The sequence below is a fragment of the Melanostigma gelatinosum genome, assembly GCF_949748355.1.
Source record: "Melanostigma gelatinosum genome assembly, chromosome: 11".
Lineage (NCBI taxonomy): Eukaryota > Metazoa > Chordata > Actinopteri > Perciformes > Zoarcidae > Melanostigma > Melanostigma gelatinosum.
The window spans coordinates 24596930-24616863 of record NC_136644.1 but is presented as its reverse complement, the minus strand read 5'-3'; the positions used below and the strand labels follow the sequence as shown (position 1 = coordinate 24616863).

The following is a 19934-nucleotide window of genomic DNA, read 5'->3' as shown; positions in this document are numbered from 1 at the left end:
TCCTGTCCAGTGAAAACCACTTATCTCCTGAATGTTTGATAAACTGAAGGACCAGTATTCCTCTATCAGAAATGTTTCCCTACTTAAGATAATCAGAATGTATGTGTACGCATACAAGGAACTCTGTTTTTTACTTTGCTCTCAACGTACATACACAAGTTTACAAATAAACAAGTAAAATAAAATAAAGACAAAATATATATAATTATAAAAATTAATTATATTAATTAAATAAATGATTTAAAAAAATAGAATTAGCTTCAAAATGCATCTTCACAAAGGTTCTGATTACTTCGTTCACCACTAGATGGTTAGACTATCGTTAATTCATGTTAGATTACGATGCTTTTATTTTGTATTGAACTCAACCTCTATTCATTTCCTGTCACTCTCTGTTGTCACTTCCTGTCCAAACCGATCTCCACTCCATTGATCGAAACAATTATAAATAAGTAATAAAAACAGTTAAGAATATTAACCAAGTAAAAAATCCACAATAACTAAAATATAACTAAAAATATTAACTTCCTGTCACGCTCTGTCGTCACTTCCTTCCCAACCAATCTCCGCTCCGTTGCTAAGGAACCAACCTGCTGCCTGGATAACCGACACTCAGCACGTGGACAGCGACTCACTGACTCCTCTCTAAAACACCGTATATTTAAATACGTTAAATTAACGAACACCACAACGGTCCATGGCGAACCCGCACCGGACAAACGTGCTGGTGACGTCGTGTCTGAGTACGCCGGTAGTCCCTCACACCAGAGCCCCGTTAGCGTCCTACGAGAGGCCGACAGGTCACGGGATCAACCGGGACCACGAGAAGGAGGTAACGGCAAGGTGTAACCAACAATGTTCTCCGTTACTCTGTTTGTTTAAATATTTGCACGACTGTTTAGATTGTTAATTTAATAATATTATATTTCATTGTATATATTTTATTTTATTTTACTTTGATTGCTTACCTGTATCATAATGCTGCTACAGCGAACAAATTTCCTCTTACGGGATTAATAAAGTATCTAGCTATCTGCCTGTCTGTCTGTCTGTGTCTGTCTGTGTCTGTCTGTCTGTGTCTGTGTCTGTGTCTGTCTCTGTCTCTGTCTGTCTGTCTGTCTGTCTGTGTCTGTTCAGCATAATGAGTACTTTGAGTACATTATTCTGATAATACTTCAGTAAACAACAGTTTGGATTCAGGACTTTTACTTGTACTCCTTTGACCGATTACAAATGAGCCCGAACTAAGATAGGTCTAATTAAAAGTCTGGTAACTTAAAATACAACAATAATAACAAAACAATAATAACATCATCATTTAAATACTTCCTTGCTGGCACTGCATGTACAGTTCTAATATTTAGTTACATATATATTTATATACAAACATAACAATGACATAATCATGTTATATTAACAAACATTTAAGAGGAAAATTAAGAAAAGCTCACAAGAAAATAAAAGCAACAATTGATAGTTATTTAAATCACAGTACTGCCTCCCGTCCTGATTTAATAAAGTTGTAATACTTTATATTTTTCCAGATTACTTGTTGTAGTTTTCAAGAGAAACAGACCTCGTCCAGTCAACAGGTCGGTGACAGTTTCAGGTCAGTCCATGTGCTGGAAAGGATTGGACCCGTGTATAATTTGTTGCCCTGACTATTTTTAGACATCCGTCTTGATTCGATTACGCTCTGTTCAGTTTATAATCCCAAACACTTGATTATCTTTCGGGCATCCACGCTGCTGCCCTCCCGTGCAGCGGGGTCCTCGGCGAGGACAAACACCTTCCTGACAATCAATTTGAGGGTCAACAGAGCCAGACAGCTGATGCACGATGTGTGTCGGCTGAGCTCGCTCATGGTGAGCTGCCCTTTGTGCTGCTCCACCATATGGCCCTCGTCGCTGTTGTTAATAGGCTTAGACCTGGAGGAGCCTGAGAGCCGCAGAGCAGGGCTGCTGTGCTCCAGGAGGCCTGCTGGTTAACAGCAATGTCCTGGAGGCCTCAGGCTACATCTCATATCATGATATATAAAGAATATAATGTTTCATTGGTTTCCCACTGAGGTCTCCCCTTGTTGTCTGCTTAAGGTTTCCAGAAAACTGCCGCTGATGAACGGCAAATGAGCTTATTGTGACTTTTAAACCCTTTTCAGCTGGAGTACGAGGACTCGGGCTCTGACGTCTGTGATGAGATCTTTGTGGGGAGAGGCGTTCCTCACATGACGGCGGACTACAGAGCACCAGCAGACCGCCTCGACCTGAGCGAGATCTTCTTCTCCAACGAGGAGTACTACAGCAAGCTGGAGGAGCTGAAGAAGGCCCACCTCCGCACCATGGCAGAGCTGGAGAGCATGTATCGGCGGAAGCTGCAGCTCAAGGCCACGGAGCCTCTGGACATGACGGTGCTGGAGACCGGCGGGCACAGGTGGGTGGCTGATGGTCAAGAGTGTGGTTTGTGGTACTCGGGGTTAACAGTGTCGAGTTTCTCATGTGTGGATGTTTGTGTCTCTGGTATTTTATGGCTTTAACACAGAGAGTTTCTTTTTACTGAACTAAACTAAAACAAAAAGACGTGTGTGTGAGTCCTTGATCTTACTCTATTTGGCCTTGGAGAGGTGCTAAAATCAACATGTTATAGCGCATCTGTTGACTTAAATCACACCAAACACACTCATTCGCTCTCTGTGGTATTCAGACCGTATGTAGTTTTGTTTTGTGTATCCTGGACTCTGAGATATCTGAAACGTCTGCCTGCTACAATAACGGAGGTCAGTGGTCGTCGTCTGTGCTGCTTAAAGCATTGAAACACAAACAGCGTGTCTGAAATAACGTCCCCGTTACTTGGAAAGTAAAATAAAACACACAGCTGTGGAATGCTTCTTTGGTGGATATCTCTAAACCGTAAAACATATTGCAACATTGTCTTGCTATCATGAAGTGAGACATTTAGTTTCTGTGTGTACAGTGTGATGTATTTCAAACGATCCCTTTGATTCATGAAACAGTGTGCTCTATGTTGTGTTATACGAGTGTATTTAAAGCGGAAATTATAAATCAATTAGTGGATGAACAGAAAACGAAGCTGTCTCTATCTTATGATCATTGATGTTTGAGTTGACCAAATGTTCAGCATTTTCCGGTTTCAGCTTCGTCAATGTGAGGATATGCTGCTTTAATATCTTTAAACTTCATGTCATTTAATATCAGCTTTGGTTTGTTGGACAAAATAAGCCATTTGAATAATGCCACTTTGGGCTGTGAGATATAGTGAGGGACATTTTTTAATATTCCCCAACATTTTATAGACAAAATGAGTAATTAATGGATTGAGATCGTTATCAGCTGTAACCGCTGCATGAGCTCAGTGCAGCTCACCAGTGGGGCACGCTCACGTGCACTAAAAGGCAGGCGTGGCCGGCCGGCTATGTCAACAAAGCACAAAGAAGCTCTGACTACAACACACAAAGAGGAGGAGGGACTTCCTTCTCTGCTCAGGTAAACGTTCCTCCACCATATCTCTACTTTGATAATAATTGTTTGCATCTATATTATTGCTGTGAATATCGTACAGAGATCCTCAACAGATTGAACCTTTTTTCACTCATGTTCTCCAAATGAAGAGTTTATTGTGATACGGTGCGTTTGAGTGATGGTGAGTAGTTGTGCATTCGGTGCTTTGTCACATTAACAGTCATTGATTGATGTTTTCTGTTAGGCTCCCGTGGTCAGACAGCAGCCCGGCAGCTTCACGCCGTTTGAAGAAGTCGCGATCTGCTATTGAACTCAGGAGGGGCTCCGGACAGTCGGACTCTTCAGACGAAGATGAAGACGCCATCAACGATGTGGAAAAATATCTTGGTTTTTCCCCTAAAGAGCACATCAGGAACATGTGGCGCGACTTTAAGCTGTCCCCTCACAATCACCACATGTCATCGTCCTCGCTGCGCAGCCTGCCGGCAGACCAGTGGACACAGCGAAAGGGGAAAGGGAGGAAGAGGCGGGAGCATGAAGACGGAGAGCAGGAGCTTTGGAAACACAGGCTGACCATCCCGAGACCGTTCCAGATGATGCTGCGCGAGGCGGAGAGGCAAAAGCGCCGCACAAAGACGCGCGCAGAGATCGAACAGGAGAACGCGGAGCTGCGACGGCAGCTGGAAGAGCTGACCGAGTGCCAGAGGAAGTTCCGCGCCAGCCCCGTGCCGGCTCACGTTCACCTCCCGCTCTATGAGGAGCTGCAGGAGCGCAAAGAGGAACGACGGCGAGCGAGAGAGCGAGAAGATCAGCAGCCTCGATCCAGCCAGAAGCCCTTCAGCTTCCTGGAGAGGGAGCGACTGAAGAAGGAGCAGAAGCAGCTGCATCCCCAACAGCCATCCGGCCAGGAGAAGGCCAAACCCTTCAGGGCCAAGCCCGTGCCCAAGGCAGTGTACGCAGCGGTGACAGGGGAGCAGATGAAGGAGGAGCAGCTGTATCGGTCCATCAAGATACAGATGAGAGCGCAGGAGATGCTCCACAGCGCCTCCATGCCTCCCAGCATGCTCGCACGGCGACTTAGCGACCGCAAGAAGACCGACGACGACGGCGCTGCGGCCGAAAGGGACGAAAACTTCTCCCACAGGCCCCACATTAACTCACAGGTGCCCGACTTGAACGCCAGCTACCGACGCTTCCAGAGACACCTGCAGAAACAAAGAGACGTGAAGCCCACGACCGCATGCGAACCCTTTGCGTTGAGGACGTCGCGCATCCCTTCGCACCGCGAGCGCATCGCGGCCTACATCGAGAAGGAGCAGAGCAGCCCTCGGATGCCGCGCTGGCCGCACGTCAGCCCCGGGCCGTCTCGGAGGGCGGACTCAAGTCGGTGTTCGTCCCTCTCCGGCAGCCTGGAGGTCCTGCCTACCAAAGTCACAGACGCCAGCAAGAAGCGCGAGGAGGCCGTGAGGTACCACTGTAGGACTCCAAAGGCTCCCACCGCTGTAGTTGTGAGATAGAGACTCAGGACTCAAATGTCCTGTTTAGACACAGTGTTTGAAATCCCTAGAGGATGAAATCTTGTGGAACTCCTTTTTCCCAACGACCCCCCCCTCCAAAACCGTTTATCCAACCCCAATAGCACTGTCTGCCCCTCCATCACTGTCTGCCCCTCCATCCCTCTGAAGTCCCCATCCCAACCAAAACCTTCCTACATCTGTGACCCGACTGTCTCCCTGAGTAGAAAGGTGCTGGAGCAGAGGAAGAAGGCTGATGAGGAGGAGGAGCTGTGGAAGGAAAGGCAGAAGCAGAGGGACAAGAAGCTGCAGAGGGTGGTGTTGAAACGCGCCGAGGCCAACGACCCCCACCTGGCTCTCTCGCAGACACACCCGACCAAACTCAGAGAATTCAGGTACCAACGTGGCGACCGCGTCAGCTGAGCTGCGCCGCTGTCGGATGAAATGCGACGATCCACAATCTTGTGTTCCTCTGCAGGAAACAAGAGCTGCAGCGCAAGAAGGAGTACCAGCAGGAGATCAAAGAGATGCAGCAGAGGGTGAAGGGGAGGCCGCTGCTGCTGGAGCAGGTCGCACAGGTGAGCTGTGACAGCTTTGATTGGCAGGTCATTGTTTACGCTGACTCTCTGAACTTTGATGACAGAGGAACGCCAAGCAGGCAGCGGAGAAGCGCTACACTGACGCCCTGCACGGATGTGATCTGACCGAAGAGTTCATCAGCAGCAAGGCGGCGACGTCGGGAGCGTCCAGTGACAACAGACACAGGTGAAGCCGTGAAAACAACACCGAGCAAAGAAACTCCAACGTGGTGATCGACGTCACACGTCTGGGAGGGGCCGCAGCAATGCATGTCAGAAATAAGCTCACAGTTTCAGGTTTTCATGTTAATTATTGTCATGCACAGCGCGGGAAATCTTGGATCCACAGCTGCCTTGTTGTTTTTTTGGTTGTAAAGCTAGTTTTTCTTTTGCTATTTTGAAAATAACCGGACAGAAAATAGTTTGTGTGCTTCCTGTGAACAAGACCCCAGACACACAACACTAACACTCCTGACTCACTGCTGATTTGGTTCCTTCTTGTTTGTTAGCGACCCAGAGGAGCCGGACATGGGGTACAAACCCGTCCACTACAGAAAGCTCTTCCTGGCGACTCCAGACCGACGGGACGGAGGGAGCCGCAAAGCTCCACTGAGCCGCCGCGACGGAGAGGACGACGGCGGCCGCTGTTCAGAGGAGAGCTGCCACTACTCGGACGATCATGAGAACTATTCAGACGACAGCGAGCACGACGCCAGACAGGGAAGCCGGGGAGTGATGTCACCATCAAGTGAGGAAGAACACTGAAGAGGAAGCTCCTTATCCCTTCATGATCAGATGTTATGTTTTATAGTAAATATTGTGCTCACAAGAATGGAAAATGTGACATCTGTAACCTGAGGTACATATCAAATACTAAATTAATTAATTAAATTAATGCAGCAGTGATATTAATCCATAAAACATCAAAAATAACAGTAAAACACTGACAGGGAACATTTTACTGCACGATTTTCACACTTCAAGTACATTTAGCTGATAATACTTCCACATACTTTTACTTCAGTGATGTTTTGAATGCATATATTTTACTGTTAGTGGAGTATTTTCAGTGTGTTGTTTGTACTTTTACTTCTTCCACCGCTGTTTGAGACACACTGCACTGAACCGGAGCAGCTAAATGGAATTTGTCCGTCATGAATTTGATTATTTACAGCTTCACTTTCCCTCCTGACACAAAATGACTTTAATAAAAAGGCAGAAATTCAATTAATTTACAGTTATACAACACACACATGCTCTGTGAACAGTTTGTCATACGGGTGAAATGTGTTATTACAGTAATAATGTTTGTGTAATGTTTATGGCTTTCAGTTATTGATTTGGGGACATAAATAACTGTAATTGGTCGTCACTTTAGTTAAAAGGATGACATGTTCAACTTCACAGAAGTTGAGTAACATTTATTGTTAGATACTTACTCATTGTTTGTGTTTTTCATCATTACCTTGTTTATGTCACAATGGACCATCTGCAATAAAGACACTTGTTCAAAATCAACAACTTTAACATTTTATTTTGTTTGGATATGTGAATGTACTAACGCCACACTGTGAAATAACTCCACCACAAGGAAACGTCCTGCATTTAAAACTTTACTCAAGTATAAGTACTCTTTCTGCAGAAAAAAGGCCCCATGTCAAGTGTTTTTATTTGTATTAACGGCTTTGTGTGAATGCTGAGAGGGTTTTTAAAATAGTTCATTTAGCTTTAGTTGTTAACCTATGAAGGAACACTTCATCCTTCAGTTTCTCACAAACATTCAAAGTCACCACATTTGGAGATACGTGGTTTCTACTTGACAGGAAGGGTAAATGTTCAAAGATACAATATTTAGCGCTAAGATGTAGTTTTATTGCACATACAAGGAATTTGACATTTAAACAATCAACAGTGCAAAATACAATACATGATTTAAAAATATAAACATGTTAAAATGTACAATAAAATACAAAAATATGGTATATAAACAAAAAATAAGACTATATCAAAACAAGTATATTATTATCGTGTCATGTGGAGTAGAAGTACAAAGTAGCATAAAAATGGGAATACTAAAATACCTCGACTGTGTCCTTTAGTACAGTACTTGAGTAAATGTACTTAAGTACTTTCCACCACTGAATTTAGGTTATGAATCATTGTTCTGGGCCTGTGTGATGTTATCAGAGGTCAGACAACACCGAGGGAGGGAGGCTGAGCTTGATTGACAGCTCCACCCAGCCTATGACACCCCAGTGACAACGGCGCCAGCGCGACCAATCAGGACACTCGATGGGCGGGTACATAGTCCAAATTTTACGCGGCGCGCGACGGGGCCGAAACACCACCGAGAATGAATATCCCGGTCTCAACCGGTTTCAACCGGTCCGTGGTTGGAAGCATGAGCTTAGAGGAAGAGCATTAAAAAACATCTCAGCTCTCCACAAACAGTGTGTGCGAATAAATAGAGTCAGAAAATAAAAACGACTCTTTTTTTTTTTTTACGTGATTATGATGACCGCTCAAAAGTGGGACTCCGTGAATCTGGTGTTGTTAGCTTAGCTTACATTACCCAACAGGCTTGCAATCATTGACTTTTACAATTAGCACGCTAGGTTGCTATTAGCCCAAAGAAAAGATGATGTCTAAACTGGCTTGAAGACGAGAAACAATAAGCGGAACGATTTTAACACGTCGACCAAGAATCGATAAGTATCATAGGTAACGGTGTTTTTTTTGTTTTTTAAGAATAAGCTCCGTTGGTTGTCATCTAGGCTAAGCTAGCATTAGCTTGTTGCTATCGGAAGGTTAGGAGCAGTCTAAGCGCGTGTGCCATGAGATAATAACGCGACACAGAGGCTTGATATTCCGCTCTTCGTAAAGTACACGCCTACATCTGTTAACCAACACTTGTTTTTCGACGAGCGGACCTTTACACAAGGTAAGTTTAATGGATCAACTGTAACCCAACTTACCCAGCGCGGGGCTAACGTTAGCATCCGTTAGCGACACAAAAAAACAAGTATTGTGGTGTTTTGTCTGGGGGATAACTTACGGTTACACGAACTAAACGTGACACGTGGCTTTGTAGCCGTGGACACTACTGCATGTACGCGATCTGTGTTTTCCACGCATTTGAATACAACTAGTCTGGTTGTATAGTGAATGCGCCTCTATGTGCCCCGTTGGCCACGTGGGGGCGCTGTTTTCATCTTTTTGCACGTTTATGGTGTGGTTCAATGGGTTTTGTAATTGGACCACGAGGGCTGAGTGTCTTGACATATTTTGGCCAAACGAGAATAACTCGTTTTCTGATTAACCTCCACAAACATACACATGACACTTTAATAAATATACTCTTATTTGTGTATTTACCATATATTTGTTTTATTGTACATTTCAATATGTTTCTATTTTTAAATCATGTCTTGTATTTTGCACTGTGTTGAGATCTTCTACCTCCAGTAAAAGTAGTAATACCACATAACAAGTGGCCTAAAGGTTCTGCATACTGAAGTGTACTCGAGTGAAAGTAAAGAAGTATGAACATCAAAATGTATTATTGGAATATTAGCATTGATGCGTTCATGAAAGCAGCATTTTAATGTTGAGGTGGGCATAAATGTAACTACTAAAGATACTGTTATGTTAGATTTGTAAGAAAACAATAATATTCTTTAAACTGATGATCATGTGTTTTTGGAGTTAAGTTTTGACCTGAAAAGTAACTACTAACTACAGCTGTCAGATAAATGTAGTAGTGTAAAAGTATAAAGTAGCATAACAAGGAAATACTTAAGTACAAGTACCTCAAGATTGTACTCTATTAAATGTACTCAAAGCTTTAGTTCTGTGTATGTTTCAGTCGTACCTGTGCTGCTGTGGTTGGAGTCTAAATACTTTCTCCTCCTCTCATCAGAAGCTCTATGCCAGCAGAAATGACGATGTTGGCCGACCACCCAGCCAGACAGCTGCTGGACTTCAGTCAGAAACTGGACATCAACCTGCTGGACAATGTCGTCAACTCCATGTACCAGGACATCGGCTCCCAGGTGAGGACCAGCGCCTACTCACTGTGGTCTTCACATGTAGTCAATGCAAACCTGTGGCATTTTATTATAGGCGTGGTTATATGTAACAATGTAGCTGAAGTTGATCTTTTAGATTCATGGCTTATAACGGGATTGCTGTGTTGCTCTCTTGTAGCAACGAGTGGCCCAGGAAGTTCTCACCAACCTGAAGGACCACCCAGACGCCTGGACGAGGGTCGACACCATCCTGGAGTTCTCTCAGAACATGAAAACTAAAGTACGTACCCGACGAAAGCTCCCAGCTCTCGTCAGCTGCTCGTTGACGCTCTCGTCAGCTGCTCGTTGACGCTCTCTCGGGGCGACTAATGATGTGAGCTGATGTTTATCAGGCCAAGGCTTTCAGGGCAGTGAGGTTGTGAGCATTAACTCTGCTTTAGCTCAGCTGTACGTACTGGATTGTCTCCAGCTAACGGAAGCTCACTGTGTTTAAATCTGCGGTTATTATCTGCAGAATTATTCCCATTTTTGCTGCAGCCGTGCTGTCTAAATGTTGACTTTCTCTTGTTGTTGCTGTTGTCTTCATTTGTTCAGTTTTGATGGCTTTCAATGCTTATGCTGACTATTCACACGTATACCACCGCTGCTGCAGGCATTTTGGTTATTTAAAACATCATAATCCATGTTTTACATCACCAAAGAGACGTTGCTAATACGATATGGTGGTTATTACCCTTCCCGTTGGTTGTTAAATGGCTCTTGATGTAGAGAATGCGTCTCTGATGCGTCTCTCTCTTCCTCTCAGTATTATGCTCTGCAGATTCTGGAGACGGTCATCAAAACACGCTGGAAGATTCTCCCCAGAAATCAGTGTGAAGGTCAGTTTAACGACATCAGATGAACTCGTGATAACGATGCTTTCTGCCTTTCAGGGGAACACCTTTTTCGGTTTTCATTAATTTCTCTTCAACATATTTTCAGGCATCAAGAAGTATGTTGTTGGGTTGATCATCAAGACTTCTTCTGATCCTGCAAACATGGAGGTGAGGTACCACCGATGTAAGAGGCGGCACTTTGTACATGAACCCCGTCCTGCCCGATGCTGACGTCACTGTTTTTTGATTTGCAGAAAGAGGGAGTGTACATTTCAAAACTCAACATGATCCTCGTACAGGTAAGTAACACACACAGTGCTAGAGCGATGGCCGACGTGATGTGACGAGGCTGCTGACGCGGAGCTCTTCTTGTCTGGACTCCTTTAGATCCTGAAGCAGGAATGGCCCAAACACTGGCCCACCTTCATCAGCGACATCGTGGGCGCGAGTCGGACCAGCGAGAGCCTCTGTCAGAACAACATGATCATCCTGAAGCTGCTCAGCGAGGAGGTCTTTGACTTCTCCAGTGGCCAGATGACGCAGGTGAAGGCCAAGCACCTCAAAGACAGGTGAGTGCTGACGTATTCTCATGGGACGGCAGGAGCTGTTGAGGCTCGTTAGTAGAAGTGTGAGCCGCTCTGAGTCCCGAACGTGTCGACTTTTGTCTCTTAAATCAATTAAAATGAATTTCCCAGCTGTGGCACGGTTACAATGGGCAGATTTAGTCTAAGTCCAGTGTAAGACGTGACTCCGCCGTCACTGACGACCTCGTTCTCTTTGTCTTTCAGCATGTGCAACGAGTTCTCCCAAATATTCCAGCTGTGCCAGTTTGTGATGGTAAGACGAGCTGGACTCCAGACCCAACGGTTCTCAGCATCTCAGTGTTGGTAAAAACCACAATCTGTTCTTATATGCACCTTTCTTCTTCTTCTTCTGTGTAGGAGAACTCCCAGAATGCCCCGCTGGTCCACGCCACGCTGGAGACTCTCCTCCGCTTCCTGAACTGGATCCCTTTAGGCTACATCTTCGAGACCAAGCTCATCAGCACGCTGGTCTACAAGGTAAACCAGCTCACACTCAGCCAGTGAAGCACAACCTCCGGGGAAGCATTTCTGTCATTATCCAAAAACAGAGTGATGTCAATTTATCTGTGATGTGGCTCACGATAAGTCAAAAACACACATCATTTAAATGAATAAAGGTTTTCTACTTCTTAAGGAGTGGAGCTGATTAAGCAGATGTTCACCACCAACAACGTTTTGTCAAAGTCTGCAGTCGGGGCTGTAAACACCGAGTCCTGTTCATAGAGAAACAAAGTGCTGACTAACTAAACCGTCACTAGACGATGACTCGGCAGTTCGGCGCCGACCTGACTTGTTTGTTTTTCCGCGTGTTTCAGTTCTTGAACGTGCCCATGTTCCGCAACGTGACGCTGAAATGTTTGACGGAGATCGCCGGAGTGAGCGTCAACCAGTACGAGGAGCAGTTTGTCAACCTGTTTACCCTCACCATGTGCCAGCTCAAACAGGTACACACACACACACACACACACACACACACACACACACACACACAATCAATCATTGTGAGTGGTGCTCATGTTAATTGCACTTGCTATGATTACGCACAAGCACAGTTACATGAGCCCACTCTGTTATTATTACACACGCAAACACACACTTTGCACAAACCTCCTCAGTTTCCTACCACACACACACACTACTTAAAGTCTGCAGGCAGCACAAACTCTCCAACTTGCTGTCAGCCTGTTGTTACACACACACACACACACACACACACACACACACACACACACACTACATTGAAAGCTGCAGGGGAAAATTCCAAAAACAAACGCATGAGTGTAACTCTGTTTACCGTAGTTTGTCTTTGTTTGTTCAGAGGGAGTGACATACTTCCATGCAGCTTACTGTATATACTGACACACCTACCTGTGTGCCTGTCTCTCTGTTAATTCATACATTTCTGAATGAAGAATACTTTTACTGCGTGCAGGAACTCATTTAACACCCATGTAAGTTTGATGAGGCCGACGAAAGCAAAACTTTATTCATGAAGCACTCTTCAAAGTTAAAGAGTGCGAAAGAGACAGAAACCAAAGAGATGAAGTCCACACATGCACGCTATGAAGTGATAAAATCAAGAAACACAAGATGTTTTCTACAGATTGGAGCTGATGTGGCTCCTCTGAGACTCTGCGGTGTAATATTACTTCTATTGACCAGTTTCATATTGCAGATCAGCATCAGTCGGCACAAAATACATAATAATAAAACAGATAATAAATATGATCTTTGAGATCACGTCGTCTTTCTGGAAACAAATCCTACTCTTCACACCAAATAAACCCTGTGTATTTACCATCAGCATGAACACACACACACGCGCACACACACCTCACCAGGTGGGTGTAAACGGCTCCACCTGCCTGCAGCTGCCGTCATTGTGACGGTGTTGGAGGGAAATGATCTCGGTGGAGAGATTTCTCGTAGATGATGTTTGGAGGTGCGAGTGAAGCCGTCGGGTCTAAAGCGCCATGTTTCACTGAAGAGTCATCGAGTTAATTTAACTCCTTCATTGTGATGAAAACATCTCGACTCTCAGTTTACGTCCCAGATTCTTCCAAAGCCTTTAACCCCCTCGTGGTCGCTGTAGTTTCTACATCTACTGTGAGATGAAATGGATTTCATGGGTGGTCTCATGGCTCACAATCCTATTTACAGTAAATTCAACATCCTCAAACTGAACACACTGCGGCTGCAATTATAGCAGAACAAGTGAGACTGAACAAACAAAGGTGAGTTCTTGATGTCGTGTTGTTTCTCCTTCCCGCGGTCAGATGCTGCCTTTGAACACAAACATCAGACTGGCGTACTCCAACGGGAAAGACGACGAGCAGAACTTCATCCAGAACCTCAGCCTCTTCCTCTGCACCTTCCTCAAAGAACACGGCCAGCTCATCGAGAAGAGGCCAAACCTGCGAGAGACGCTCATGGAGGTAAGACGCCGAGACGCTGCAGAAGGAAACCGCTTTCACGGTTTACTTCATCGTGTGGAAGGGTGAAGTTAAATGCAGATAAGAATCTGGTTTAACAAACAAACCTACATCTCTCAGCCGGTTGTTTAAAAGAAACCTCCCCCTCACTCGTTCCTCGCCTCATGTCGTCCTGATTACACCGTTACAATGACAGACATTTGGGACCAATTAACGTAGGAACGGCCACCTTCCCTGTGGCTGTGTCCACTTTTAAGTACTGAGAATCATCTCAGCAGCAGACGGAGATGTTTCAGAGCAGACCAGAAGAGTGTTCACTCAGGAAAAGAATGTTAAATAGATGTTTTACAATCCCAGATGTTGCAAAAATAAGAGCATATGGTCGCTACAGATGTGCATCAAGTGTTTCATGTTAAATACATCAGAGATTTTCACCACGAACTGTATTTGTTTTCATTGCTCTCAATGAACAGTGATGTTTAACCTGCATTCTTCTGTGTACCAGAAGAAGTAAACTCTTAGCATATAGTAAGACTGACTCATGTGACCTCGCCACACTCTGGCCCCGCCCCCCAGGCCCTGCACTTCATGCTGCTGGTGTCTGAGGTGGAGGAGACGGAGATCTTTAAGATCTGTCTGGAGTACTGGAACCACCTGGCAGCAGAGCTCTACAAGGAGAGTCCTTTCTCCACCTCCAGCACCCCGCTGCTCTCCGACGTCCCACCACGCCGACACCTCTACCTGCCGGTACTCTCCCAGGTAGGTGTTCACACACAATGACAAGCCTACAGCCCAGACCTCAAAGATATAACATTTATTGTTGCACAAAGTCTCTGATTTAGAAGTTGAATGTATGGATCACACCTCGTCGCGCAGCTTATTCCTCCTCTTGTTGAAGGTGCGTCTGCTGATGGTGAGCCGCATGGCCAAACCAGAAGAGGTGCTGGTGGTGGAGAACGACCAGGGCGAGGTGGTCAGGGAGTTCATGAAGGACACGGACGCCATCAACCTCTACAAGAACATGAGGGAGACTCTCGGTAAGATAATAGCAAGAGAGGAATTCACCAGCTGAGTTATTGCATGTAGAAGTATCCACCATGTCTCTCTGTGCGCCTACAGTTTATCTGACCCATCTGGACTACGCCGACACCGAACGCATCATGACGGAGAAGCTCCACAACCAGGTGAACGGCACCGAGTGGTCGTGGAGGAACCTGAACATGCTCTGCTGGGCCATCGGCTCCATCAGCGGGGCGATGCACGAGGAGGACGAGAAGAGGTTCCTGGTCACGGTCATCAAGGTGAGACAAACTGAATATGATATCGCTGTGTCCTCCTACAAGCAGAACGTAGTTAGGTGTTGGTCCGTGTGGTTATAGACACAGCAGCTGTTTGAGCCGAGACCAGAATAACAGAGTGTGTGTGTGTGTGTGTGTGCGCGCTCAGGACCTGCTTGGCTTGTGTGAGCAGAAAAGAGGGAAGGACAACAAGGCCATCATAGCGTCCAACATCATGTACATTGTGGGCCAGTATCCTCGCTTCCTTCGAGCCCACTGGAAGTTCCTCAAGACTGTTGTCAACAAGCTCTTTGAGTTCATGCACGGTGAGAAAAAACCCAAATCCTCCACGCCGGTCTAATCCGATCCTTTTGCTTCGATATTAAATCTCACCTCACGCTTTCCACCTGCAAGACTCTAAAAGTTCCACCGTTGAGTTGTCGACTGACGTTCTTCTTCATAACTCAGAGACCCACGACGGGGTGCAGGACATGGCGTGTGACACCTTCATCAAGATCGCCCAGAAGTGCCGGCGTCATTTTATCCAGGTTCAGGTGGGCGAGGTGATGCCCTTCATCGACGAGATCCTCAACAACATCAACACCATCATCTGTGACCTGCAGCCGCAGCAGGTCAGTCCCGTCGCTGGGCTTCCTTTCTCCGATGACGTGTGTTAAAATGTTCCTAACGAGGGTCAGAGTCATACAAAGGCATGTCTCTGCAGGTCCATACGTTTTACGAGGCCGTTGGCTACATGATTGCAGCTCAGACGGACCAGACGGCTCAGGAGCGTCTGATAGAGAAGTACATGCTGCTTCCCAACCAGGTGTGGGACAGCATCATCCAGCAGGCCACCAAGGTGAGGGCAGCAGACGATGACGAGCAAACGCTTTCATCTAGTTCCGCCTGTCGTCCACGTTTGTTGAAAATGTCTCCGTATGCTGAATTGTGGACTCTCTGCTGCAGAACGTGGACATCCTGAAGGACGCGGAGACAGTGCGTCAGCTGGGCAGCATCCTGAAGACCAACGTCCGAGCCTGTAAAGCTGTCGGACATCCCTTTGTTGTCCAGCTGGGACGAATCTACCTGGACATGCTCAACGTCTACAAGTGTCTGAGTGAAAACATCTCCTCTGCGGTCCAGACCAACGGTGAGTCCCCGTTGACTGGCAGTGAAGGCAAGGAGTCGGCCATCTTTTATAGAAACATGATTTAGGACGCTCTGGTTGGAGTAGAGAACGAATCTTATGATTCACAGAATGAGCTTCCTGTCTCTGCTGTGACAACATAATTAAACTGTCAAGACTCACAGCTGCGATGAGCGTGTTTAAGACCGGCACTCCGTCCAGCTCATTTCACCCGATCTATGAGGGAGAAATATCTCATTCTACTTGAGCCACGATGAAATGTCCTGACAGGGTTTTCTAATCATAATATTAATAAAAATAATTCAGACTTGCATGCCTGTAATAAATGCTGTGAGATTGACATCGATTCTGTGACATTATTCATACTCTTTATTGTGTAATTGAAAGTTAATCTAAAAGATGAGACGTTTTTACGGTGGAACTCTTCCGCTTTGAAGAGCTAGGCTCTTTATTTAGTTACGTTCGTGTGCTTACATTCTCCCAGAGAAGTCCGTCATACACATGAAGCTGATGCCTCGTTTTCATTGGGTCACCTGTCAATGGCGTCCTTTCCCCTTTTGCACATGTCAGCGTTGTCATGAAGTCACATTTGTCCAGTTTTAATCTTGTTTTCTGCACGTGTCAAGGAAAAAACCCTCAAAATATATAACAATAAATGAAATGTAAAAATATGAAGAAGTGGCCCAAAATAAGAACAATCAGTTAAGACTGTGGTTACCGGTTCCTCCAGGTGAGATGGTGACCAAACAGCCTCTGATCAGGAGCATGAGGACGGTGAAGAGAGAGACTCTGAAGCTGATCTCAGGCTGGGTCAGTCGCTCCAACGACCCTCAGATGGTGAGTGTTTTATTTAAATCTGTTTATAATGGATTTCATTTCAAGCATCCTTTGTATCAATGAAGCGTTGCTGCTCCGACAAATGGAAAACTGTTCCATCGGTTCTGGAATTATGCAGAGAAGATGCAGCGATTGCGATTTTCGGCTGACTGAACGCGCCACAATGGAGTCGATGCAACCTCCGCTAGCGTTGGCTGTTTATACACTATAAGAATACACTATATTATATAAGAAGTGTCTGAACGAATGCTCACGGATTATTTAGGACCTGCTGTCGATGGCGAGCTTTACGTCTTCGTAACGTAAACTTTAAAACTCTGTCTTCAACATGCTCTGCGGTCCAGGTCGGAGAGAACTTTGTGCCCCCCCTGCTGGAGGCGGTGCTCATCGACTACCAGAGGAACGTCCCGGCGGCCCGGGAGCCCGAGGTCCTCAGCACGATGGCGACCATCGTCAACAAGCTGGGAGTGCACATCACGGGAGAGATCCCCAAGATCTTTGATGCCGTCTTTGAGTGCACTTTGAACATGATCAACAAGGTGTGTTTGCGTCGCTTCATCACATCTGGTATCAGGGGAAGTCTCTGAGAAGAAATGTTGAGTTAGTTAGTGAAAGACTTTAACTCCTTGTTGTTTTGTGAAATCAGGACTTTGAAGAATTCCCAGAACACAGAACCCATTTCTTCTACCTCCTCCAAGCCGCCACCTCCCAGTGCTTCCCAGCCTTCCTGTCCATCGCCCCGGCCCAGTTCAAGCTGATCCTCGACTCCATCATCTGGGCCTTCAAGCACACGATGAGGAACGTGGCCGACACAGGTGTGAACTTGCATCAGATCGTCTCGTTACATAGAGAGTTCACACAAATACAGAATCAAAAAACGGTCTCGGCAAGGCTTTGGAAAAGTTAGATGATAAAGTCTACTGGACCGGTTCCGCTTTTTATAGGAAACGCAAATATACGAGTTCATCTGCAAACAAATCGCACTCGCTCGCTGTTTCATGTTTCATGGTAACTTTAAACATTTAACACATGTTGATGTCATTTTAAATGATGGCAAAATATTAAAAGTACCCACTCAAGTGCTATCTTCAGACGATGTTTCAGTTTGAACAATAAAACGCTATGATTAGTTATTTAATCGTAAGAATTGATGTTAAAACAAACTCAGCTATTCTTTTTTTTAAATCAGATTTTGATCACGGACAACTGACACTCGTTAGGTTAAAGTGTCGGCGCTGCAGATGTTTTCACATCTGTGCTGGTCTAATGAGCGTGTCTCCTGCAGGTCTCCAGATCCTGTACACTCTCCTGCAGAACGTGTCTGGAGAGGACGCAGCAGCACAGAGCTTCTACCAGACGTACTTCTGTGACGTCCTGCAACACATCTTCTCTGTGGTCACCGATACCTCTCACACTGCAGGTGAACACACAACGTCCTGTTTGTTTGTTTCAAATATGAAGTTTGCACAAATCTATTATGGCCGTCGTAGGTCAATAAATATATATGTTGTGAAACATAACTAATGATGTCATCCACTCACTTCCTGTCCACAGGGCTGACCATGCACGCCACCATCTTGGCCTACATGTTTAACCTGGTGGAGGAAGGGAAGGTCAGCGTCGCGCTGAGCGCCGGCAGTCCGGCAAACAACCAGGCGCACGTCCAGGAGTACATCGCCAACCTGCTGAAGACGGCCTTCCCCCATCTGCAAGAGTAAGTTTGTTACACTGAACTCTGAGCTGTTTGTGTGTTGGTTCATGTTTCCCCTGTTTGTGATGCATTTTCGTGGAAGAATTGCACACAAATACATGGAGATAAAAGGAATAAATTAATATTTTTAGTACACTAGAATGCATTTTAAACGAATTGTGAGTGAAGGCTTCAGTTTGTCGTTCTAAAACCCAGAAGCAAGGTCCGAATTTGACAACCGACTGAGAATCTTCTGCTTTGCCCCACCAAACACGTTGCACCCATTAATATGGCCGTCATATAGCTGAAAGCTGTGCTTCAAAGGTTAGCATTGCGTGACCCTTTCTAATTGAGTTTCATGTCCGCAGCGCCCAGGTGAAGGTGTTCGTCACCGGGCTGTTCAGCCTGAATCAGGACATCCCCGCCTTCAAGGAGCACCTGAGGGACTTCCTCGTGCAGATCAAGGTGAGTTTCAGGAGCAGGCTCCAGTACCGCAGTCTACAAACTATCTACAGTCTGTGGTTAAAACCCACATATTGTTGAAGCTTATTCAAGGAGAAACCTGTGGATGTTTGTTCATGTTTCATGTTCATGAATCAATGTAATCTGATTGGAAGTGTTTGAAGCCTGCGTCACAACTCGGGTTATTTTAAAGTGGAGAGTTTGTCCAGCTCGACTCTCTGGTGCCGAGCGCTGCTGAGTCTTTTTGCGCGTGTGGTCCTGCAGGAGTTTGCTGGCGAGGACACGACGGACCTGTTCCTGGAGGAGAGGGAGACGTCTCTGCGGCAAGCCCAGGAGGAGAAACACAAGCTCCAGATGTCGGTGCCGGGCATCCTCAACCCGCACGAGCTGCCGGAGGAGATGTGCGACTGAAGCAGCAGCAGTGTGTGTGTGTGTGTGTTGAAAAGAGAATGAGGGGACAGAGGAAGGACCCCAGCACTCGGTTGTACGTCGACCAAATAAATGTCAATATGTAAATGAGAATTGTCCCCCGACCCTCCTCAGCCCTGGTGCGGATTCTTCATCCTTTTTTTTTTTTTTCCTACAACTTATTTTATACAACGATGTTTTTCTGTTGTGTACGTGTAACATGCCATGTTTTGTTAGTTCTGTTACTAATTAAAGCTTTATGTTTGGCCATATGGTTATTTTACACCTGCATGAAGTTATAAGAATTTCAGGTTATTTTTAATCATTCTTCACCTCCTCTGCTATCTGTTAATATGTAATATATATAATGTTGAATCACTTGCGATGGTAAGTCGACAGGCTGCTCTGGTTTCTGAAGTGCCGCGTGCATGGGGCAGGACGAATGTGACGCTCAAGGGGTAGACGTGTGCTTCCTTTGTTGTCTGGTTTTGGTTTGCCAGTGTGTTTGTTTCTCTTACTCTCTGAGTCAGTGAGACCGCTCTGCGTTTGGATGAGAAGGCCGTGTGCATATCATCCTGTTTGTAAAGCTGTCTTAGTACTCTGACAATATAAAGTTGGCTATTTTT

At 45.6% G+C, this 19934-nt stretch overlaps 2 protein-coding genes across 2 annotated transcripts; both read left to right on the top strand.

Annotated features, from left to right (window-relative positions):
- Positions 1-697: 697 nt before the first annotated feature.
- Positions 698-6333, top strand: fam161a (FAM161 centrosomal protein A; the record flags this gene model as incomplete). Its single annotated transcript, XM_079279301.1, has 7 exons — positions 698-832; positions 2159-2430; positions 3742-4944; positions 5218-5385; positions 5469-5568; positions 5634-5755; positions 6078-6333. 7 exons carry the CDS (start codon positions 698-700, stop codon positions 6331-6333), a joined length of 2256 nt encoding a protein of 751 aa, XP_079135427.1.
- A 1640-nt stretch (positions 6334-7973) lies between these two features.
- xpo1a (exportin 1 a) lies at positions 7974-19934 on the top strand. Its single transcript, XM_079277815.1, has 25 exons — positions 7974-8509; positions 9488-9620; positions 9775-9876; positions 10402-10474; positions 10578-10639; positions 10726-10770; positions 10859-11040; positions 11260-11308; positions 11413-11532; positions 11871-11999; positions 13332-13490; positions 14064-14246; positions 14386-14524; positions 14607-14788; positions 14934-15090; positions 15233-15396; positions 15489-15623; positions 15731-15914; positions 16642-16748; positions 17093-17287; positions 17395-17563; positions 18034-18168; positions 18303-18462; positions 18807-18903; positions 19165-19934. The coding sequence occupies exons 2-25, from the start codon at positions 9495-9497 to the stop codon at positions 19309-19311; spliced, it is 3201 nt and encodes a 1066-aa protein (XP_079133941.1). The 5' UTR covers positions 7974-8509; positions 9488-9494; the 3' UTR covers positions 19312-19934.